Source organism: Apiospora hydei (genome assembly GCF_038363865.1).
Source record: "Apiospora hydei strain CBS 114990 chromosome Unknown utg000009l_segment0_segment0, whole genome shotgun sequence".
NCBI classification, from domain to species: domain Eukaryota; kingdom Fungi; phylum Ascomycota; class Sordariomycetes; order Amphisphaeriales; family Apiosporaceae; genus Apiospora; species Apiospora hydei.
In genome coordinates, this window is record NW_027117368.1 from 926,456 (window position 1) to 948,982 (window position 22,527).

Below are 22,527 nucleotides of genomic sequence, written 5' to 3' on the forward strand. Positions count from 1 at the left end.
CTCTATGAACGATGATAGCTTGTCCCTTATCAAAACGAGTAGCCATCGTTTCCCAGAAGGTCGAGATAAGAAATTTGTTCACGTGAGGTGCAAACTGGTCGGTGATCTCTTGCAGCATATCCGAGTCTTCAAGCAGACCTAGCATGAAATGACTTGGGCCAGAATGTTTAGTTTTGGCCAGAACGAGCGATTCCTTGGTCACCCCGTGGTGCGGTGTTGCAAAAAACAACAGGGCCGTCGTGCAGAGAGCGACTGCCCGGTAGTGATCTGATCTGCTATAGCAATATGCCAGAGCTCTTTTCACCAGGAGACCACCGAATCCGTGGCATATGAATATGATGGGACGGCGACCGATTTTGTTGATTGTCCTCTCTGCGGCGATTTGGGCAACGAGGCCCACGGCCTCGTCGTAAATACTGGATGCGACTGAAGCGCCTGGCACGGAGAAGATATCGGCATCGTAGCTGTAGAGCAACACGCGGGCGCGGTACTTTCGATAGGGAACACATCGCGAAGCCATATAGTCGAGTTATCTATCCAAGTTCGAAGCCCGTTCTCATATAAGCCGTGAACGGCGATAACGCTAGAGACCACCAATCAGTCCTCTGGCTCTAGACGAATTCCCAACTGCGCAAGGGACAAACTTACTCCACTGCGGGCGCTATGAGATCCTCTGCGGAGCCGCTAACATGGCTTGTGAGATCTATCAACGACATCGAAGTATAGAGCGTAGTTGTTTCGTTATTAAAAAGACCATCACGAGTGTGTAGGCAGCTGGGTGGCCGCAGAATAGATCGAAAGAAAGGCCATTTGCAATCGCGAGCACACGACCTGATCAGGCTGATCCCGAGAGCAGCGCGTCAACCGCAGTTGTTTACCTAAAGAGGCAGCCAGGTAACAGCAATGACCCGCTGCAACGGGGGATGCATAGCGTCCGGCGCCTAGATGCAACCCGAGTTATTACAGATCACCAACACCAGGCAGGGGTATAGGCTTGGTCCCTCCCTCATGTGGTAAGGAAAGGCAGCGGAATATCCGCAACCTGATCATGGTTGTCAAAGATCAAATTCTGTAGCATTCAAACGTTAAATATCCACACCAAGGGAACTTGAGATTGAAGCTTGGCACCACGCCTGCGGTTATCCGCAAAGATACAGATGCGGCCCACCAACTGCTCTTGCCTTAGATCAATTAGTCACTTGGGTTTCCCATTGAGAACCCAGCACGCGTTGTATGACCTTGCAATCCGGAGTTTACAGGTGCTGCGATGCTGTTGTCGTGGTTTCAGTGTACTTTCATTGATTATCATGGGTGTAAGTGAAGGGGGAATTGCGAAGTTTAACTGTGTTTTTAATGACACACGCCATAACTTCAATGTTGGCAGCAGCATTGACTCTTCGACGTCCCATACAATAAGCGCCCGTCATGGGCAGACTGCAAGAAAAAGTCGGGCCACTCGATCCCGGTTGCACTGCAACTGCATCTTTCGGTGGATGCCCTCAGTCCCTAGCACCAACAACTCGCCATCTCCCAAAACATGTAGGCCCAGGACAAGACAACGATGTGGGGACGGGCTCGCATACCGTTTCTGGGTGACCACCGACTTTCTCGGACGTGTGGTACCCGCCGGCTTTCTACAGGACAATATCGTCTTTCTCCCCCTTCCGCATGATCCTGATCGATTCCGCCGCCTCACTCCACCGTCGGGCAATGGCTTTAGGCGCCTCTTCCGAGTACCTGATAAGTGTCGCTGCCACAAGCGGATAACCCGGCGAGTCGCGCGAGGCGAATTTGCACATGTGCCGATGCTCAGCACGGATGCCCGCACGCTCTGTATCATCAAGGATAGGCGCCGCAGACGACTCCGTCACGATCTGATCGAGGTGTCAGCTAGCCTTGTTTTTCCCACCAATGGTGTTACTTGGGGGAGGGCAAGTAATTAGGGATAGCTTCGATGGAGCAGCCAGTCTTGCTTACATAGTCGTACTTTGCCCCGAGATCGGTCTTGACCTGCTCCCAGACCTGCTCCCAGAAGAAGAAGACGTTGAACCGCTTCATCTTGGGCTGGAAGTTGTCCGTGATCTCCTGCAGGATCTCCGACCCGTCCTTGAGCGCGTTGATGAGCCGAGAGTCCGTATCGACCACTTTGGACGGCAGCAGCGAGGAGACGACGCGCTGGGCGTACGACGCCAGATTCGCCCGGCTGGTGCCGTTGTGCGGTGTGCCGAAGAAGAGCATGGCGTGCGTCGAGACGAAGAGAGCGTGGACGTGCTCCATTTTCTTTCCCTTCCTGCTCTCGGCATAGATGAGCGCCTATAGCAAGGAACCGCAGGTTAGTTATGTCGACTCAGGGTAGGGGAAGGCTTTCGTACGCGTTTGGCAATAATGCCCCCTAATGAATGGCAGATGAATATCAAAGGCCTATGAGTCGCGCCATTGATCTATGGGGTTGTCAGTAGATGATCCAAGTTACTATTACGGCACCAACGAAAGGCTGGTGACTGACTGATCTGTCCGCAGCCAGCTCCTGGGCCAAAGTGGTTGCATGCTGTAGAAACGTATCCGATGACGTTCTCCCGAACACAGCCGCTACGCTGGCAGGGTAGCTGAACGTCATGATACGACTGTTGCGGAGGTCTCGAGGGAGCATGCGTCTGTCCCCAAGCCAGAAGTTCTGTGTCTTCTCGGCGGTAAATGATTTTATCGCGTGACCATTGAGTCCATGTATAGCCACGATGCTGTATGTAGTAAGTGAATATTTAAACATATAAGTCCCAAAGCTGGAGGCACTCACTCTACTGTCGGTTTCTCACCACAATAGACAGTCGTCAGTGCAGCTGTCTCCTCGACGTCCAAATCAAGCGAACTGGCCCATTTTGGCTCCTTACAACAACACAGAGTCAGAATCTTCTTCAACACCATATTGAAATGATAGCCAAAAGATGTAGATGAGGACGTTGCTAATCAGATACCAGAGTGTTGGCAAGCGTAGCATACATATATAATGAAGTGAAGACAAGGCTGTGTCCAATACCTGCCTGCTTCTCATCCTCACTATATATACGATCATCGTCGTCCGACAATATTCACATGAGTTGGGGGCCGTACCTTGACTTACATGCACCCAAAGCCCCATAGCAGCTGTGATTGCAACGGTGGTCGATGGGGGCCGGCCGGCATTTGTAATCGAATGCTCTGAACCTATCGTCAGCGGCTGCATATGTCGGGCGCAGCACGATCGCACATCTATGGCGAGGCCAATCAGCATTACAGAACAGGCCCGCCCTGTTTCTATGCAACGGCGGCCCTTGATGCCCATTTATTTGATCCGGCATTTCTGCTTTTGCCAACCCTCTTCCGGTTTCTCTTCCCTCGGGACCTAGCCAGCCAAGAGCGAGCCTGCATACGTGCTCTGCAATTTAGGGCAGCCAACACGACAGTGACTGCAACCATGCTTACCCTGGTTTCTGATTGGTTTTATGAAAGGCAGTCATCAATTCATCAAGGCTCTGGATCTAAGCAAAAAATAACAACGAATCCAATCACTCAAGAAAACACTGTATAAATCAAGTGCAATAGCCACCCTATGCCTTCATCTCTTCCCTAAGCCACTCAGGAATCTCCGGCACCCTCTCCCAACCATCAAGATAACTCTCCCTCGGCACGCCCTCGCCAGAGGGCTTAGCATAGATGGCCGAGACGTACCAGACCGTCTCCCCCTGCTTGACGGTGTGCTGCAGCGTGGGGATGACGGTCCGGCTCTCGAGGAGGTTGGAGTTGGGATCGGCGTTGACCAGCATGGCGCTGCGCCCGGCCTCCCCGTCCTCGAGCGCCTTGATCCCCACGGCGCCCGCCTTGAGCGACACGGCAAACGCGCCCTCGCGGCCCGCGGCCCAGCCCTCGGGCGTGTTGAGGTCGTAGTTCCCGATGATCTTGGGGAACGTGCCCTCGCCGCCGCCGCCGCTCTTCAGGGGTCGTACAAATCCAGATAGCGCCCGTCGCCTTCCCGCTGGTTGCGTATCGCAAACGACCCGTCCGCCGTCATGACCTCGCGGCCCTTGGCCTCGATCCGGTGCGCCCGTAAGTGCCAGTTGGGCGTCGCCTCCGCGGGCGGCACGAGCGTCGTCCGCACCGCGACGTCGCGGAACGGCTTCCAGACCGAGACGAGCACGGGCGTGATCTCGTTGTTGCCGCCGGCGTCGTCGTCGGTGCCGCGGGTCTCGAGCCCCGCGTACTCGGACGCCCGCCGCGTCTTCCAGTACTCGCCCCCGTCGTCCGACAGGCCCAGCTGCGACGCCAGGGCGTACTGCTCGAGCGTCAGGAGGCCCGGCGGGACCGAGTAGCCGTAGGCGCTGCTGTAGGCGAAGGAGCCGTACTTGGCGTGCGTGCCCTTCATGGGGTAGCCGCAGGCCTGGCCGGAGGAGAGAAGCATGTGATGTCCTCCGAGGGAACTGTTGATCATATCTCCCAGTTAGAAATGTTTTCCTACTTTCGCTTATATCCCGAGTGATAATACATGCCTCACGATGTGTCCAGGATGCTTCAGCCCTTTCACTTTGGGGATAGCGTCTCCAGGAAGCTCCTCCTCTGAAGTCCAAAAGGGGTGCTCTGGCGGCACTGCTAAGCAGATGAAGCCAAGGCATGCCCAGTACTATTATTGGTTAGCTGAGATCCCCAAGTTAATATGTAAATCAGGCCTTACCGGGCTCCCAGGGCTATTATAGTTTTCGGCCATCTATAGAATTGTTAGCCACCAATTTTACCTGCGGTCTTGCAGTTCAGGGGCTGAGAATGTACTTACATACATGTTTGGGTACGAATACCCAATCGTGAGGGTCCCACTCGGACTCCAAATATCTGGCTGCGTCTGCCACCACCGTAAATGTCGAAGCACTAGCCCCTTTACCATTCCCCATGTCAAGGGGGCAGGCAGCTCGACTCCGGCGTAAGCCAACGCACCCCAGAATGAGACCATGGCAAATCGGTACCCAACACTTCGTCCGAATGGAATCGCTCTCCCTGACCAGTAGTCAATACATGTTACAAGCAGTGTAGAGCGTATAAAAGAGTGATATACCTTCGTCATCGAAGTAGTGAATCAGGTCTAGGGCAGCCATCTGAGCCCGTTTCTTGAACTCCTCGGCACGTTCTGGCTCCTCGTCGCCTGCTAGTTTGGCGTATAAGAGCTGCAGGAAGTGGATGGCAAAGCTGGAAGAATAGTAATCCATTTCTGAAAGTTTGTAAGCTTTCGTATTTCCTAAACCATGCCTTCTGTATACTGTATCCAAAGGGGAACTCACGGTGGATGCCCTCTGGGCCATCATTGGACCACCCATCGCCTCGGTAGAACGTGTTGAGATGTTCGATGTCGCTGTCCAGCCTGTCCTGAGAGAACTTGCCGCCGTTCTTCTTCAGGCCGAGGTTGGCAAACACTCGAAACCATAACCAATTGGTATTTGGCATGCTATTCGCATACGATGCCTGTCAGCAAAGGTACTTGTAAGCCCAACTAAAAAAGGGGGTCGGCTTACTTCTTCTCATTGATCGAGTTCCCCAACCACGCTTCCACATTGGCTCGTTCTTTCTCGTTCAATGATTGCCAGAATACAGGCGCAACAGCCAATGCGTAGCCTGGAGAGTGTCAGCTGGAGTTACCGCCAAGTACTGTGGCCCGCCACCCCCTTTTCTCCTCACGTACCAAACGGACACATCTCCACCATCCTCTGGTCATTGTCCCGCGGGTAGCCCCAGAACTCGGGGCTCTCGGGGTCGGTCCCGGCCTTGATGCCCTGCACCCACCACTCGGTGCCGCGGTACTCGCCGCCGCCGGCCAGGAGACACGCCAGGCCCCAGAGGGGCCGGCAGATGCCCTCGATCTCGGACGCGGTCTGGTCGAAGCGGACGGCGGTGGCGCCCGGGCAGCGCACGCGCGACTTGAGCGGGGAGAAGAAGGGCTCGAGCGGGTCGAGCAGGGTCCGCAGCAGCTCCTGCACCGAGGCGCGGTCGGTGATCTTGACCTTGGCGAAGGGGTGCACGGCGTCGTAGCCGAGTACTAGGCCGGTCTTGGGCTCCATTGTTTCCGAGCGTTCAACTACGCCCCTATACTTGTATAGATGACCAAATACGAAAACAGTAGAACGGCGAAACTCCCTGTGTGACTTGACGTTAGGTCGGCGGCTGTTATATCAGGACGTCGATGCCAAGCATCAGCCCACTTCCTCCGCATGTCTCCATTTACCCCAAACCCCAATGGAGCATCTTTCCCCCAATACCACCTAGTTGCAGTTGCAGTGAGGGGGTGAATGGGTATCGCGTGGGGTGGAGGGATGTGGTGTTCGCGGCTAATCTCAGTTGCAGATGTCAATACTTCCCAATCCGCCAATCGATGCTACGGTTCGCGTATACGGGCCCACCCGCTCGGCGGATTTCGATGCGAGCTGCGGATGTATGCACGCCACATCAGAACCGACTATACACACATGTCTTGCCTGTCTACTCTACTTACTCAAGTAAGTACTTTGGGCAGCTGGTAAACACTATACTTTTGACAATATCACCAAAAAGCAAAGTGCCTGAGCGAATGGCATCTGAACCAGTACTAGGGTTCATTCCGCCTCCAAGTATGACGTAGAAGTAGCACAGCTTCAAATCACCGGAACATCTAGACAATTCTCAATAGCTCCTCCGTCCAATAATGCCCGGGCAATGCAGCGTCCCGATTCCCCGTCGCCAGAAGGCAATCCATCGAACGGACCCTGCAAGTGACGGACCACCGGCGTTTCTGGCGCGGGAGAAGACGACTCCAGCTTGAAACGCCGAACACGAATCACAAAACGAAACATCCCGAGGTTCCATAACCTTGTTTCAACGACAACGACAATGACGATATAAACTGGATCGAGCCTACCGCTTCTTTGTCTGCCTCCATTATTCCATCAATAGTGCATAATAGTTCTTTTGGGTAGCTGTTTTTTTTCTCACTGGCTGATAATATGCCTCTCTTTGAACTGTAAGTGCCTACCTACTACTGTTCGCTTGCTGTGACTTGGTCTTTATACTGTTAGCTAACACGGCTTAGTTCACCCTTCCAATTCGTTGTCTCGCAGTGGACGCCCCTGCCATATCCCGCCACAGACTGCACAGACAAAGTCGTCATCGTGACCGGCGGCAACGTCGGCCTCGGCCTCGAAGCCGCCCGGCACTTCACGCGCCTGAACGCGGCCAAAGTCATCCTCGCCTGCCGCAACACCGAAAAGGGCGACGCCGCAAAAGCCGACATCGAGTCGTCCACCCCCAACCGCCAGGGCGCCGTCGAAGTCTGGCCCCTGGACCTGGCCTCGTTCGGGAGCGTCCGGGACTTCTGCCGCCGCGCCGACGAGCAGCTCGGCCGCCTCGACGTCCTGCTCGCGAACGCGAGCGTGCTGCACACCCGCTTCGCCGAGCGCGAGGGCTACGAGGAGACGCTCACCGTCAACGTCCTCTCGACCTTCCTCCTGGCCCTGCTGCTCCTCCCCGCGCTGCGCCGCACCGCGGCCCGCTTCAACACGGCGCCGCACCTGACCGTCGTATCGTCTGACGCGCACGCCGTGGCCAACTTCCGCTGCCGCGATAGCCCCGCCGTCCTGGAGGCGCTGCGCGGCGACGCGGACATGCTCTCGCGCTACGGCGACACCAAACTGCTGCAGCTCCTCCTCACGCGCGCGCTCGCCAAGGCGCTGGACGGCGGCGAGTCCGAGCCCGAGTCCGAGTCCACCGCCAAGAAGCAGCCCCGCGTCATCCTCAACACCCTCAACCCGGGCCTCTGCCGCTCGGAGCTGTTCCGGCACGCGCCCTGGCCTGCCACGTGGGTCCTGTACATCAGCATGCGCCTGTTCGCGCGCACGGCGGAGATGGGCTCGCGCAACCTCGTGGCCGCCGCGACCGCGCCGGAAGACACCCACGGCAAGTACCTGTCCGACTGCAAGGTCTGGGAGCCCAGCCGCTTCGTCCGCAGCCCGGACGGCGCGAATGTGCAGAGGCGGGTCTTTGCGGAGCTGCTAGAGGTGCTGGAGAAGATTGAGCCTGGTGTGACTGCCAACATCTGATAGCGTTTATTCGTTCCTCAGGCCCTTCTTAACGACAAGCATCTGACCTGCTGGTCCAGCATGCATCTTGGCCGAGGAAACGTTGCCTCTGCCTCTCGTAAGTCGTAAGAGAGTCCCCGGGGGAAACCATGCAGACTGGTCGTCAATAACAATACCCCTTTTTCACTTTGGCACACAAAGCGTATGTAACAAAACAATGACCATGTTTCTTATTTTGATTATTTACAACAAAGGATATGGGCAGTTGGTTTATTTGCTTACTTAAATATCGCAAATAGTCTTCTGGATGAATGGAACTACTGAACGAAGAGGTTTTGGACCAAATCACGACTCGATCTTGCTGTCAACGAGCAACGAAGCAGTAGAATCCCTAGTTTGATATTTACCGCGCCACACATCTGCCTACTCACAATGGCGTCTTCTTCTTCTTCCTCGTCGCCGTCCGCGTCCACAGACGGGCGCAGCTCCCTGCTCACCTTCGGCATCGAGATGGAGTTCGTCGTCGCATACCTGCCCGAGGGCGCACCGGACCCGCACCCGGAAGACGGGCGCAACGCCTACATCGGCGACAAGCATCCCGACTTTGTCAATACAAAACACCCACATGCGATCCACGGAATACACTATATGATGGTGAATCACCCAGAAATGGTCGCGGCGGGTGAGGCGGGGGCTGTGGCGGCGGGGATTCGCGATAAACCGGCGCGAACCGCTGAAGAGATCAGAGCTGACGCTGACGCGTTCCTAGCTCGCGAATTCGCACTCCAAACACGGTATGGCAAAGATATGAATGATCCACCCGAGTTTGTGCACATTCGTTACCGTATGGCCAGGCTTTTAAGGGACCACAATATCCCGGCCGTCAGCGACTCCAACGACGACGAGACTGCGCGGACGAGGGAGGATAGCGCTCAGGCGGCACGAGCCCGTCTCGGCATCGGGGAAGACGACGAGGAGCCCCCGGGGCTCCACTACGGCTGCTGGGACGTGAACACTGACGAAAGCGTAGACGAAATAAATACCCCAGAGTACAGGTGGGCCAAGATGGAAGTCACCTCACCCGTACTTTACTACTCCAAGGAATCCCTCGAACTGGTCCGGTACGTCGTGAACCTCCTCCAGTCCGAGTACCGGATCCTCGTCAACAGCTCCATGATGTTCCATGTCCACGTCGGGCGTGGTGCTCGCGGTTTCTCCTTCTCAGAGCTCCAGTCAATCACCGCGCTGCTCTATGCCGCCACGCCGCGCCTCGACCAACTGCATCCCGTCTGGTGCGGGCCACTGACTGCATGGGCGCCTGGCGCGAGGCCCATCTCCTTGATGGCCAATCTGGACAAAAAAGCCGCAAGGAAAGCAAAGAGGAAGCAGCGGGCAGCGGGGCCAGACGACCCTCAACTCACGACGCATACTGATATTGACACTGGTTCTTCGGATGTCAGCCGCATAATGCCACCATACCTTCGCCCCTTGGTTTCATACAAAGCCCATGAATTGACCCAGCAGTGGCTTGGCCACCAGCGAGCCAATGCTTTCGGCGTCGCCCGCATCAGGCAGACGCGGACGCTGGACGAATTGTACGACTGCTTGAGTACAGTGTATCTAGACCCCGAGAAACACTCGTATTTTTACAGGCCGGCTTACAATTTCCGCAATCTGGTGGACACCCCAGTGGTCAAGAAAACGGTTGAGTTCCGCCAGCACTGCGGCACAATGTCGCCAGACGCTATAGTCAACTGGATTAGCGTGGCGACAGGGCTGTGCAGCTTCTGTGTAAACACCCCTTTTCATGAGGGCCTCAACCCAATCATGCAGAAACTGGAGCATCTCGACCCGAACTCGGCCACTTCGTGGCAAATGAACGAGATGCCTCCTGGACTTAACACAATCGTCAACGCCACATTGCTTTTATACGGTCGGCGTGGAAAGCCATACTCGGTTTACGACTTGCTGAGAGATGTTGGTCTCGCCCCTCAGGCCGAGTATTACCAGAAACTGGGCCTCCACACACTACCACCTGACTTCTTCCCTATACGATATTTGCTTGGCGATTATGGTTTAGAACCTCTTCCTCGCGAACGAGATGACGACGAAGACGAGGGCGGTGAAGACGAGGGCGGCGAAGACGAGGGCAAAGAGGACGAGAGCAAAGAGGACGAAGAGGACGACGAGGACGAGGATGAGGAAGACGAAGACGACGAGGACGACGAAGACGAGGACGGGGACGAAGAGGGCGAAGAGGACGAAGAGGATGGGGTGGACGGTAACGAATAGAATAGCGAGAAGGGCGAAGATGGTGGCCCCTAGCCAGGTAGCAACGGTAAAGACAGCGGCGATATCAATCCCGCTGAAAACTCCAATCCCGAATCGGATAAGGTCTAGCAATGCTGGGCCCAATGAGCCCGGTGCAGTTGGCCCGTCTATCAGGTAGTGAGCTGGCCCAGTTCAAAGACGTAATATTTGTTAAAGTGAGCTCAAATCCTCCTCACCTAACGGCATGTCCAGGATCTGTGGCGGCCGCTCAAAGCGTCTCGCGGAACCGCGGTAAGTTGATACTTCATAGAAACCAAGCTTCGAGAGAAATATACGACTTGAGTATGTACGACATGCGAAAATGACAAAGAATTCGAAGACCAAGTGCATCTGGTTAAAGGCTAGTTAGCAGCGCATGTGCTAGCAATCTTCGACCGAGCCTGAACCGACCTGTAGTTGCAACAGGCTTGGTCGGTGATTCAGGGTACATTCGATACAAAATGATGCCAGGGGAGCTTACCACCATGTATCCACGAGAGGCAGTAACCTCCATGTCAGTGGACATCAGAAATAGATCTTCAAATTCCGTAATCACGATCAAGGCATCGACAAAAGGAAAAGAAGAAGAAAAAAAGGCGTCTTTGCCTTCCTTGTCTTGTGGAAATTCGTGATTCATTAAAACGGATTTCTTGCTCCGTGTATGTATATCTAGGCCGGTATCTAGAACTGATCTGTTCGCACCCAATATTAGTAAATGAAGCAACGTTTAATCGTAGCAGTAGATCACCACCACCAAGACCACAAAAGAGGGTCATGGACTTACCCAAAGTCATGCTCATGCTCACATCCGTGTTCTCCACCATCTTGGTGAACTCCTCGAAGCTGATCTTGCCGTCCTTGTCGAGGTCGGCCTCCATGATGGTCTTGTCGACAATCTGCTGCAGCTGCTGGTCCTTGAGGTTGGAGCCGACCATCATCTTGAGGACGATGAAGAGCTCGCCGTTGCTGATGTAGCCGTCGCGGTCAATGTCGTAGACCTTGAAGGCGAAGCGCAGCTTCTGCTCCTTGTTGGCGTTGCTCGTGAAGGCGCTCAGCCCCGACACGAACTCCTGGAAGTCGACGTCGCCGCCGCCGTCCTCGTCGAAAATGGCAATCATGCGCGTGGCAAGCGGATTCGACGAGATTTGGGGCAGCGACAGGAATTCGTCGCGCTCGATGGTGCCAGAGTTGTCCTAGAGAGGAGGAAGAAACCATACCAAGTCAGTCTCTTGGGCGCTGGCGTCTATGTGTGTGTGTAGGATGGGGGCCAATATCGGCGTACCTTGTCCAACTTCATGAATCTCTTCCGGAGTCTGTCTACTTCCTCTCGGTCGACTGTGTATTGCTGCGATTAGCGCAATTGCTTTTACTCTCGAGTGATCCATGCCCTCGTACAGTTTGACCCTTGGACAATGTTGTCCATGACTGCACTCGTGGTGTTGCCCATCTTCGTCGATCCTGCCCCTCAGGGGGTGCCGCTCGTTTGTGGAATTAGACGCCGACCCGAAAGTCTTCGATAACGCAATGCAATGCCTTGGCGATATAATACTATTGCGCAGAAATACGGGGGTAGCGATTGCTTGGTTGATGGGAAGAGGGCGCCGTAGTGTTGGGATTGTCGTTGTCAGGCTCGCGGGTTGCACCTCTTTCGTTTTTGTTTGGGAGAGAGAGCGAGGTTCGATGTAGCGTACCGTAACTTGCACCTGCTATAGAAGAAGTAAGGCTGAGAGCAGTCGGACAGAGTGCCACCACCCACTTTGATATTGGCTGAGCGCGGGGCTTCCTTCTAAGGGGCTTCCAAAGCTCCCTCCCGCCTTCCTTGGTCCCCTGGATTTGGGTCGGTCGGGGTCCATGGAACAAAGCTCCGATCCTCAGCCTAGTTACAACTATCCGCTTAGATGCATACAGCATGCAAGTGGCAATCCTGGGGATAGATTCATAAGAGCAAGAAACACTTGGAGTTTGGGAGTCTTTGTCTTTATTCAATGGATCTAATAAATTGAATGCGATTGTTGTTTCGTTCTAACGATGACGAAATGCGCTCATCAAGTTGTTTGGCATGTACAACCATCAGATAATTAGAGGCAACCTCCAAGGGAGTGGCTGATACGGATTGCGCCTTATCGCGATTATCTGGCTATCGAACTTGGACTACGACATTCGGTTAGCGCTGTTTTCCGCGTTGCGACTGCTTATTGCAGTAGCCAAGGTGAAAATTTGCCAGCAGCAATTCCGGCCAACGTCAATGGAACAGGCAGCGCAATAATCATCAACAAAGCATCGACAAACACGCTCATCCATCAATCAAACCTGTATTTTCATCATTAAATGACTTGAGTTTTAATTCTTCGAGCTTTTTAGGGCTCTTTCGGCCAACTTTTGGGCTCGTTCCCGCCTCCCGTACCGCCACCATGTCGTCCTCAAGAGCCATGCGCATTAAAAAGCTCTCGCCCAAGACCATTTTAACCGTCTTGCTCGAGGGCCAAATAGATGCGAGCGAATATGATTCCCTTACCACAGAAGCAAAGATCGCGACCGGCGTGGACGCTGGCGAAGAAGACGTAAGTTGCAGTCATACGCCCATCAAAATCTGCCTGGTGCACGGACCACTTTGATATTGGATATCTCATCGCTAACTCTCAACTCAATAGGAAATCCACTTACAAGCTGCACTCAAAGGTGCAGGCCAGAGCACTGACAATGAGATCCCCGTACCACCCCCTCAGGTCAGCGAGGAGGTCAAGTACGAGGATTTATACTCGCGTCCTTTTGTAGAGCCCCGCGGCTACATTAAGTCGTCAGATACGGTCGAGGAGACATTAAGTTGTCTCTATGACATGACCACGGAGGACGATGAGTTCCTCAAGAATTACAATCAGAAGAGGTCGTCCAAACTATCCGAAGATGATTTCGAACGTATCATGGAGCTGTTTGAGCGCACAACCTCGGAGCAAGCGCCGTTTGCTGCGGTAGACAACACAACAGTTTCATACGAAGTCATGGCGTCACAGATGGCACACTCACCTATTAGCAAGCTTAAGACTCATGCGCAGGCGGTGTATGACCACTGGAAGGCCCGGCGCCAAAGTGATGGCAACAGGTCCCTTCATCCCTCCCTCAAGTTCGAGACTCCTGGCCAGCAGGATCATGACGATATGGACCCGTACGTCTGTTTCCGCCGTCGCGAGGTTCGCCAGACTAGGAAGACGAGGCAACGTGACGCTATGGTCGCCGACAAGTTGAAGAAGCTGCGTAGAGAGCTTGAGGATGGTCGACAACTGATCCTCATGGCCCATCAACGTGAACTAATGAAGAGAGAAATGCTCAGTACCGAGCGGCTTCTCTTCGAGCATCGCGCGAAACTCAAGGAAAAGAAAGTCCGTCTCGGTATCAAGGAGGGCGACGAGGACTTGTATAACACCAAGCCTGTCAAGCGCAAGGCTCCTGTCGAGTCCCAGCCCGCCAAGACCGCGCCTACTCAACTCCGCCTGGCTGTGCGCCCTGAAGGCCGGCCAGCTGAGCAGGAACTTGTCCAGCTTGAGGATAAGCAGAAGGAGCGACTCGAGGAGTTCTTACGCGATATTGCTACTAAAGCTGAGACGCATCGCGTATGGAACGCGAGATATGTCGATCTCACGGAGAAGCCCCTCTCTCCTCCCCAGGAGGTCGAAGAATCCAGCTTCCGACCCGCGAAAGCCCAATTCCTCCCGACTCCACCAGCTAGTGCCTCTGAATCAATGGAGTTGGATGATGAACCAACTGAAGCTGCTGCTCTTGCTGCCAAGGCTCCATCTACTCCGTTCTTATTCCGTGGCTTGTCGCCAGAAGCAGAGCAGCCTATGCCCGGATATCGCCGCCGCATAGGCAGAAATGGTCGTCTTTGGATAGATCGTCGCAACGTTGGTCGCCTTGCTAGTCCCCCGAGTGACTCAGAAGACATTTTTCGGAATGATCGGTTTGCGTATGATGAAGATGATAGTGATGACGAACAACCGGTGTACCACATGGACGCATTCGACACGCGACCCATGAAGTTCCGTGCGGGCATCCCACTGAACATCATGCGGAGCTACCGGCCTGGCCAGGACGGGAGCCTAGCTGCGCAAACAACGCCTAACGCTCGTGCGGCACTACCGGCGCCGCAACCAGGGTCAACTCCGGTCGCTGGACATGGTCAACTGCAGGTGCAGCAATCGCCATCTCAGCAGGCGTCAAAACAGCAGGCTCAACTGCCGCCAATACCACAGCAGTCCCAGCACACGTCTTGAAGAGGTCATGCTGCGAAGAAGCCGCTGCCCACCGAGCGATTCTTTTCCATGACCCCTAGCGAGGTCGCTTTTGATACCCATCCCCTCTTCTTCTTTTGTTGTCATCCGCGGATGTCTCGGGAGGGTCGCTTAGAGAACTGTACATAAAAAAAGATTTTAATGCATCGTTGCCATCGCTGGACAAGAAGGTTCGGCGTGGCTCAACGGTGGAACGGATGACGGCGTTGGAGCTGGATAGCAGATTTGCTGTATGATTAACAAACTGACGACGAGGCCGGCATGCATAGCAAGGAGTTGGAAGGCCTGTTGAAGCTCATTGATTTGGTGGTTTGAGGCCACGACGGATGATGAATAAAAATCTTGATAAGCCTCGCAAACTCGTGTTTTCGTAATCTTCTGTGATGTCCGCGTGAACAGGTGAAAGACTTGGCTTGTCGAGGCAGTAGGCGGGAGCGGAAGCGGACATAATCGAGAAGGGCGGCGCAATCGGTCTGCTCGAGGATGCCCATCGATCCCACGTGTGTGTGTTGTGCGCCGTGGTTCGATGGAGGAATGCCGAGTGCTTTGTTGCGATCCCCCAGACCTAGCAAGAAAGCCAATTCTGGCCCAAGCAAATGTCCGGAACGCAGCACATTGCAGATGATTGCAACTCGCGTCGGTCCAGAAGCAGCAGGCCGCAGCGGTGCGTTGCAACTTCTTCGTTGCGTATAACAACAAAGTTGCGATCTGCGCAAGGAGGGTGATGGGGTCGGCAGGGTGCTCATGTCGGCCAAATGTCAGCAAAAAGCCGCCAGAACTGATGAGGTTCTGCGCCACGCCCTAAGCTAGGAGGAAACGGCATTGGAGTTTAATATCCGTTTAGTATCCGGTTCGTGAAGGTCGAACTAACCCGAAGTCCAGGGGTGAGGGAAGTCAGTTGGAACAAAGTTTCCCGAGGTGCTCCGCTTTTGCTCAGGCAGGCGGTCCGTGGAACGGTCAGCCCTTTTCTTTTCCCAAGTCTTGGACGAACGGAAGAGAGGGAGAGGGCATGGCCGAGTATTCTCAAGTTTGACTTGTAGAATTCACGAGGGCAGTGGAAGGGGAGGAGTGGTGAGGGCAACTTGTTGTTGGAGTGGTGAAAGTGAGGCGTATGCCGGGGCAAATGCGCGGCAGACGGGGGCGGCCCTCTTTCTATGCTGTCAAGTGACTAAGCTGATGGCATGTAAGCGGCGGCCGCGAGAGAAAAAAAGCAGCCGCCGGATTGAGAAAAAATCGGGTGATATACAAATCATGGACAGATATTGCAATTCAATGCAATACTTTTTGTAGGACACAGAAAGCCTGCCTCCCGAAATTGTGTTGTTCCGGTCCTTGGTAGCTCTGGTGGTGGTGATATCCGTCAGGTAGGGGCGGTTAATTTACGATCTGCGACGAGTCAAGCTGAGACGTGCGCCAATGTTCGAACACGCCGAGGGGACACATGGAAACGTATTATAGGGCGAGGAAGGCATCGTAGCTGGAGTGATCGACTGGAAGAATGTATCCGGTCTGCTGTGAATGGTCAGCAAGAAGCTCGGAGGGGAGAAGGACCTTCAGTCGGAGCAAAGAAGAGAGAGGTCGGCTTACTTGCTTGCTTTGCAGCTGGGGTGACTCGGTCTTGGGAAATTTCCAGCTTGGTTTGAGGACAAGAAAAGGGTGGCCCTTGAGGGGGAGACAGGAGACAATCTCGACAGCAGGAATACAGCAGAAAGGGAGCCTCGGAGCAGCAGGAAGTGAGGAGATCCGGGGAAAAGCAGTGCGACACACACACAGAGAGAAGAATATGGTCGAGAGGCGGGTATATTTCCTACATGCAGTTCTCTCTTTCGGACAAGGGAAAGAGTGGAGTGGGCACTAGCGGCGCTTGCGACGGCCTTCAACTGCTGCTCTCGTACACGGTACAGAGAGAGGCAGAGAGGGTCGTCTGGTGTTGGTGCTGGTGTCCGTCAACCGTCACCAGGTCCCCAGCCAGGTGGGCCCCCACATAAGGCAACGAAAAGTGCTGGGAAAAAAGGGTCCCTGGAAGCAAAAATGAAGTACCGGCAAGGTCTTCTTTGGCTGCGACTCGGCCTTTGCAGAGACTTCGCCGAGACATGGCCCTCGTGCCACCCAATAGAGTAGCATGGAGAGTAGCAGTAGCAGTATGCAACAAACACCTTATGTCAGCCAGCCATCATCTGGTCTTTGCCCATGGCAGTCTTGATCGGGGACTCGACCCCACCAATGACTGCATCCCATCGGGGCAGACTTTTGATGCTATACGCTCCGTGAGATCGACCAAGGGTGATACAGGCAAGGTTTTGCGGTGATATCGCAAGTGACAACAGACTGAAGGATACGCACCAGCACGGCCTCTCATTTGCAATTTTTGCCAGGTCGAAAAATATCTGGTGAGTCCTAAGAAAAAGCGCATCGAGCATCCCGGTGCGGGGTGAAGATCCTGGATATTTGCCTTCAGGTTCACTTACAAGCAGCACCCATCCAGTACCGCTGTATGCGACCGGTCGACCAACCACCTCCCTGGAAACCTGTCGCCAAAACGTAAAAGGGGGTCAATAATCATATTGCATAGTTGAACAATATACAACAGCCTTTCTCGTCCGAGTCATTGGCCACACCGGGCGGTCAAGGACATTCTCGAAGCTCGCCCTCCATACGCACCCGCCGAGAAAGAGAGAGACCCCTGCCCCACCTTGTCAAGATCTCGCGCCGCATACCTCGAGATATCGACTGACAATAAGCCGACACATCCCAGACCAAAAACCGACCGACGACCCTTCTTCCCTACACCGCCCTCGCCCCCATCCCATCGCGACCATGGCGCCCCTCTACGCCCTCGGCTGCGAAGGCAGCGCCAACAAGCTCGGCATCGGCGTCATCTCGCACGACCCCGCGACCAACAAGACCAAGATCCTCTCCAACATCCGGCACACCTTCGTCTCCCCGCCGGGGACGGGCTTCCTGCCCAAAGACACGGCGGCGCACCACCGCGCGCACTTCGTCTCCGTCGCGCGCGAAGCCCTGCGCGTCGCCGGCCTCGCCTCGCCCCGGGACCTCGCCTGCATCTGCTACACGCGGGGCCCAGGCATGGGCGCCCCCCCTCACCAGCGTCGCCGTCGCCGCGCGCACCCTGTCTCTGCTCTGGGGCCTCGACCTCGTCGGCGTCAACCACTGCGTCGGCCACATCGAGATGGGCCGCGTCATCACCGGCGCCGACAACCCCGTCGTCCTCTACGTCAGCGGCGGCAACACCCAGGTCATCGCCTACGCCGAGCAGCGCTACCGCATCTTCGGCGAGACCCTCGACATCGCCGTCGGCAACTGCATCGACCGCTTCGCCCGCACCCTCGCCATCCCCAACGACCCCTTCCCCGGCTACAACGTCGAGCAGCTCGCCAAGAAGGCCTTTTTCGAGCCCGACGGCGCCACCGAGCGCGAGCCCGTGCTGTTGGATCTCCCCTACGCCGTCAAGGGCATGGACTGCAGCTTCAGCGGCATCCTGGGCGCCGCCGACCTGCTGGCCGCGCAGATGCGCAAACAGGACGCGCTCCTCGCGAGCGGGGGCTCCCTGAAGGAGGGTGAGGAGCGCATCACGCCCGAGGACCTCTGCTTCACGCTGCAGGAGACCGTCTTCGCCATGCTCGTCGAGATCACCGAGCGCGCCATGGCCCACGTCGGCAGCAAGCAGGTCTTGGTCGTCGGCGGCGTCGGCTGCAACGAGCGCCTGCAGGAGATGATGGGCTTGATGGCCCGCGACCGCGGCGGCAGCGTCTATGCCACGGACGAGCGCTTCTGTATCGACAACGGCATCATGATCGGCCTGGCGGGTTTGTTAGCGTGGGAGACAGGGTTCCGGACGCCCTTTGAGGATAGCACATGCACGCAACGCTTTAGAACCGATGAAGTACATATCAAGTGGAGGTCCGACTAGAATAGAAGAAATACAAACAAGTAAAATGCCACATCACATTCAGAGTAGCACATTTTGGCGGTCTTTTACAGGATCAATTATTGAGCTGGGCAGTCTCCTGCTCAAAAGTCGGCCTGCCGGGTTTATTATTCAGCTATCTCTCAGACACCATCTGCCAAAGATTATCCCCTCTTTGCGACACCTGGGTTCCCATTGGCCAAGATGGCTGCGCATGTCATTCCTCCCTACTCATTCCTCCCTACCAAGATGTAAGTCTGTAGACAGCTTTTGCCAATTACCCCTATCATGCATGTATAGCCAATCATTATCATAGTTACTGGGGGTCCGCTCCCCGCTCCCGCCCATTACACACTTCTCGCTTGGATCGCCGTGACAGGCAGCTCGGCTGGCAGCTAGCTATCATCCGACGTCGGCTTGTACACTATCGTTGTCACATACTTTCTTAGGTGTCAGCGAAAGCCATCTTAACCGCGGGTTAGGGGCAGTTGAAACTCACCTTACTCCTATACCTTGTCGTTGCCGAAACAGCAAGAACATTATTCTTGATACTGCTTGTGGCAAGATGGTTGAGCACAGTATGGTTGGGCATGTTCAGGACGCTATTATCGTCCTTGATCAGAGTGTGGTTATTCATAATCGGCTTTGTCAAGAAACTGGGCAGAGAAAGTGGCGTGGGGAGTTTGTCGAGGGCCGCAACGGATAGCTGGTACGGCCTCGAGTCCTCGGGCTGGTCAAAGTCGGCCAGGTACTTGGGCAGGCGCTCCGAGAACACCTCGGGCGGCGGTATGCTGAGTGTCCGTTTGTGATGCACATTTTCCGCGTCCGTGAGCTTGTCCTGCGAACCGGGTCGTGATGGTAGCGCCGCGGCTTCCTCGGCATCTCTGGGGGGAGTAGCACCACCATCGAATGTACGGGTGGCTGCGGCCTCCCCACTTACTTCGATATAGTTCACCAGGTTGTTGCCAAAGTCGACAGTGGTCGGTAGATGGATCGAGGTCTCCATGGAGCCGTCCACTAAGAACTTGATATGGTGAGTTCCAGGGAATACTGGGATGACAGCCTCCAGAACACCCTCGCGGTCCTTGCTGTAGAATTGTCAGTGTCATGTACTCCATCTCAAGGGTTTGTCTGAAGTGAGCTTCATGCTCATCGCAAATAGGCCGGGCTTGGGATAAAACGACTCTTCAGACGAGACTGTTTGCATAGTCACAACAGAATATACTTACGCAGGAAATAATCGCTGCTTCCGGCTCCATTGGAAGGGCGTACCCGTCACATAAACTTTCTGCCCACCCTGCAGCCATTCCACCCGCGTGGGCACCGTCGGCCTTGTCTTGTCGACCCTCAACTCTTCGGCGTCCTCTTCGTCTGTAGCATTGCTTACGGCGGAGCTCTTGCGCTGCAAATCAGCCTCCTTGGCATCCTTATCTAGTTCAGTGACACTGTCGTCGATGGGTTCTCCTATATCCGTGGGAGCAATGATGGGCGATCCAGGCGTATGTACCTCCTCCTCAATAGGGAGAGGAAGTCGCGGCGGGCGATTCATCTGGTAGGACAGCTCCTGAACGCTGCTGGACGCTGGCCCCTGGAGGGAGTCTTCGTACAAGGAAGTGGAGCGGATGGAAGAAGATTCGTGGGTTGGTATGGCTGTGGGGACGGCAACCGGTTTGGACGGCTCATTCTTGAGAGCGCTATCCTCAATTTCAACCTGCTTCGACTTGGGGACTGAGGACCGGGAAGTGGGAGCAGTGGAAGTCTGCGGGCTACAGGACGGGGAGGATTGACTGAAAGTGGACAGCGGTCTAGAGTGTGCGCCTCGGGGGGACCAATCGTGGAACCCTGTGCCTGGACTACGCTGGCCTCGGGTGACGAGGCCGCCGATCTGTGCTGGTGCTGGTAGCTAGATATCAGGTGCTTGGGTTCCTGGTGCTTAGGTTCCTTTTGCCTTGGCCGTGGGGGATCAAGGGCGCGGCAGCAACACCATGGCCCTGTGCTTGTCCGTCCCGGGAAGGTGTGTGGTGGTGATGCTGTGTGGGGGTGTCAGGCTTCGACGAGGTCGAAGGTGTGTTGCCCATGGTATAGGCGTGGGGGAGGTAGAGGCGGGATAGACCCTGCCCCAACCGGACCTACGAGGGAACGGGGTCGAAGCTGAGCTCAGCTGAGCTTGTACCGTGCCCAGATTGTTGGGGGGCAAAAAAGACACAGATGGCCAGATCCCAGGTGGGCAATACGGAGAGGGAGGATCAGCCCTGGTCGAAAAAGAAGAACAAATGCTGCGGGGACTGTTGCGAAAACGTGGCAGCGGTCTGGGTGTTGCTTTTTTTTCCTTCCTTTGCACTTCCTTGTTGCGCTTCGCTGTGCTTGGTGTGCGTTCAACGTTGATTCATGGCGTGTGCATCAAGTGACCCAGTGGAGCTTAGCAGGATGGCAAGACGGCGGGCAGTTTTGGGGTCATGAGACCAAAAAGCCCAGGCGGGATTCAACGATTCGAGGATAAACCAAACGGTGTAACCGTTCAGAGCAACGTTGATCCTCTTTCTTCCTTCTCCCCCAAGCTCTAGACCGAACGGGTTCCAGATGCAGGCTGGTGATTGGGTATGGACAGCTTCGGCGGCCGACGCTGTGTCTTTCCCGTTAGGTAATTGTAACGGGTAGGCGGTAATGGATGATGCGGGTTTCGACAGAGATGAGAGAAGAAATGGCAGGCGGGCAGAGACTCAGAGGCTCAGAGACTCGTGGCAGCGTGGAGTGGGAGGGAGGTCCGGGAAGGAATAGACGGAACGGATTGCAGGCGACGGAAGTTCAAAGAAGGTAAACTTTAACCCGCCAGCTCCCAGCTTCGAATGCCTGCTGCAGCTGCCCACTTTGTTTCTGTTGCTACGTACTTTGCGTTGAATGAACGATCGCGCGCGCCTTTGACCCGGAGAAGAGAGAGCCCAGTCAGCCAGTGGCCCATCCATCCATCCAGTGTGGAGGGGTATTACTGATGCATGGTCTGAGCTCGACAGCCCGGCCGGTCCAGTTAATCCAGCCAGTTCCAGCCTCTAACAGGCAGACAGGGGGCTGAGAAGGGGACAGAACGAAGCCAAGCAGCGGGTAAAGGTTGCTGGTGCTGGGTTCGACGTCTTGCAGTGACGTCGGGGCTAAGCAAAACAGCGTGCTGGAATTAGGTAATGATCGTAACAGCCGCCCTTGATCAACACAATGCATGCAGCGAAATGCATCTTCCTGTTGATACCTAGTATTTCCTTGAGTGCTATGTAGTGCTGGTGGTAGAACGGCTTGGGACAGGAAGAGTCATGCCACCGGGTATTTGAACCTTTGCTTTTTGAATCTGGCCGTTGCCATCCTTATCTCCTTGTCTCACTGTCAGTGGTGCCCCGTAGGTATCCGGCATGCAGATAGACATCATCATTCATGGCCACCGGCATTGACCCATCCATCCATCAACCATCCAATTGATCAACTCCATCCATCACTGATTATTCCACCTGTACTAGTACTTGATTTGATGATGTCTGTCCGGCTGCTGCCCCACCGCCCAAAATAAAGTAAAGTGGGTCGGACCATCATTTCCAATTTGCCCTTTCCCTTTCAAGCTTAAAGTAAATACGTCGTTGACCCTTGTACATACCTCCGGCAAACGGGAGGTAGGGGGCTGCGACTCCGACGGCGACTGGCAAATCACCTGCAGGCAGGCTCAAAGGCAATCAATGTACCTCGAGTCCCATTTCGTTACAGCAGCGACGGGTACAGTACAACCACCAATGATGTTACTTGCTTGAACTTCACTGAGCGATGTCTTGAACCTCACGAAGGTTTCCCCATTGATATCGCAAGTTGAGCAACGACCATCAGATCTGGATATATCTATCCATCCATTCATTACCTTAGCCTCGACGATTTGGCTCGAATTGTCTCAAATCCGGGCTTTTTT

The 22,527-nt window shown here is 55.0% G+C and overlaps 8 protein-coding genes across 8 annotated transcripts; 4 read left to right on the forward strand and 4 right to left on the reverse strand.

The window, feature by feature from the left end:
* Positions 1–1,634: 1,634 nt before the first annotated feature.
* Positions 1,635–2,922, reverse strand: PG997_012053 (uncharacterized protein; the record flags this gene model as incomplete). The annotated part of the gene is made up of 5 exons (XM_066816368.1): positions 1,635–1,874; positions 1,978–2,313; positions 2,373–2,441; positions 2,507–2,738; positions 2,795–2,922. 5 exons carry the CDS (start codon positions 2,920–2,922, stop codon positions 1,635–1,637), a joined length of 1,005 nt encoding a protein of 334 aa, XP_066662060.1.
* A 662-nt stretch (positions 2,923–3,584) lies between these two features.
* Positions 3,585–6,074, reverse strand: PG997_012054 (uncharacterized protein; the record flags this gene model as incomplete). The annotated part of the gene is made up of 9 exons (XM_066816369.1): positions 3,585–3,965; positions 4,049–4,411; positions 4,526–4,651; positions 4,703–4,735; positions 4,802–5,019; positions 5,078–5,230; positions 5,301–5,464; positions 5,532–5,631; positions 5,699–6,074. The coding sequence occupies 9 exons, from the start codon at positions 6,072–6,074 to the stop codon at positions 3,585–3,587; spliced, it is 1,914 nt and encodes a 637-aa protein (XP_066662061.1).
* Positions 6,075–6,992: 918 nt separating this feature from the next.
* On the forward strand, positions 6,993–8,084 carry PG997_012055 (uncharacterized protein; the record flags this gene model as incomplete). The annotated part of the gene is made up of 2 exons (XM_066816370.1): positions 6,993–7,009; positions 7,079–8,084. The coding sequence occupies 2 exons, from the start codon at positions 6,993–6,995 to the stop codon at positions 8,082–8,084; spliced, it is 1,023 nt and encodes a 340-aa protein (XP_066662062.1).
* A 411-nt stretch (positions 8,085–8,495) lies between these two features.
* Positions 8,496–10,355, forward strand: PG997_012056 (uncharacterized protein; the record flags this gene model as incomplete). Its single annotated transcript, XM_066816371.1, has 1 exon — positions 8,496–10,355. The coding sequence occupies one exon, from the start codon at positions 8,496–8,498 to the stop codon at positions 10,353–10,355; it is 1,860 nt and encodes a 619-aa protein (XP_066662063.1).
* Positions 10,356–10,979: 624 nt separating this feature from the next.
* On the reverse strand, positions 10,980–11,820 carry PG997_012057 (calcineurin subunit B; the record flags this gene model as incomplete). The annotated part of the gene is made up of 4 exons (XM_066816372.1): positions 10,980–11,065; positions 11,158–11,566; positions 11,656–11,708; positions 11,769–11,820. The coding sequence occupies 4 exons, from the start codon at positions 11,818–11,820 to the stop codon at positions 11,055–11,057; spliced, it is 525 nt and encodes a 174-aa protein (XP_066662064.1). The 3' UTR covers positions 10,980–11,054.
* Positions 11,821–12,784: 964 nt separating this feature from the next.
* PG997_012058 (uncharacterized protein) lies at positions 12,785–14,641 on the forward strand (the record flags this gene model as incomplete). Its single annotated transcript, XM_066816373.1, has 2 exons — positions 12,785–12,934; positions 13,025–14,641. The coding sequence occupies 2 exons, from the start codon at positions 12,785–12,787 to the stop codon at positions 14,639–14,641; spliced, it is 1,767 nt and encodes a 588-aa protein (XP_066662065.1).
* Positions 14,642–17,476: 2,835 nt separating this feature from the next.
* PG997_012059 (glycoprotein endopeptidase KAE1) lies at positions 17,477–18,590 on the forward strand (the record flags this gene model as incomplete). The annotated part of the gene is made up of 2 exons (XM_066816374.1): positions 17,477–17,686; positions 17,745–18,590. The coding sequence occupies 2 exons, from the start codon at positions 17,477–17,479 to the stop codon at positions 18,588–18,590; spliced, it is 1,056 nt and encodes a 351-aa protein (XP_066662066.1).
* Positions 18,591–18,982: 392 nt separating this feature from the next.
* On the reverse strand, positions 18,983–20,665 carry PG997_012060 (uncharacterized protein; the record flags this gene model as incomplete). The annotated part of the gene is made up of 4 exons (XM_066816375.1): positions 18,983–19,027; positions 19,087–19,675; positions 19,817–20,477; positions 20,572–20,665. The coding sequence occupies 4 exons, from the start codon at positions 20,663–20,665 to the stop codon at positions 18,983–18,985; spliced, it is 1,389 nt and encodes a 462-aa protein (XP_066662067.1).
* Between the last annotated feature and the right edge of the window lie 1,862 nt (positions 20,666–22,527).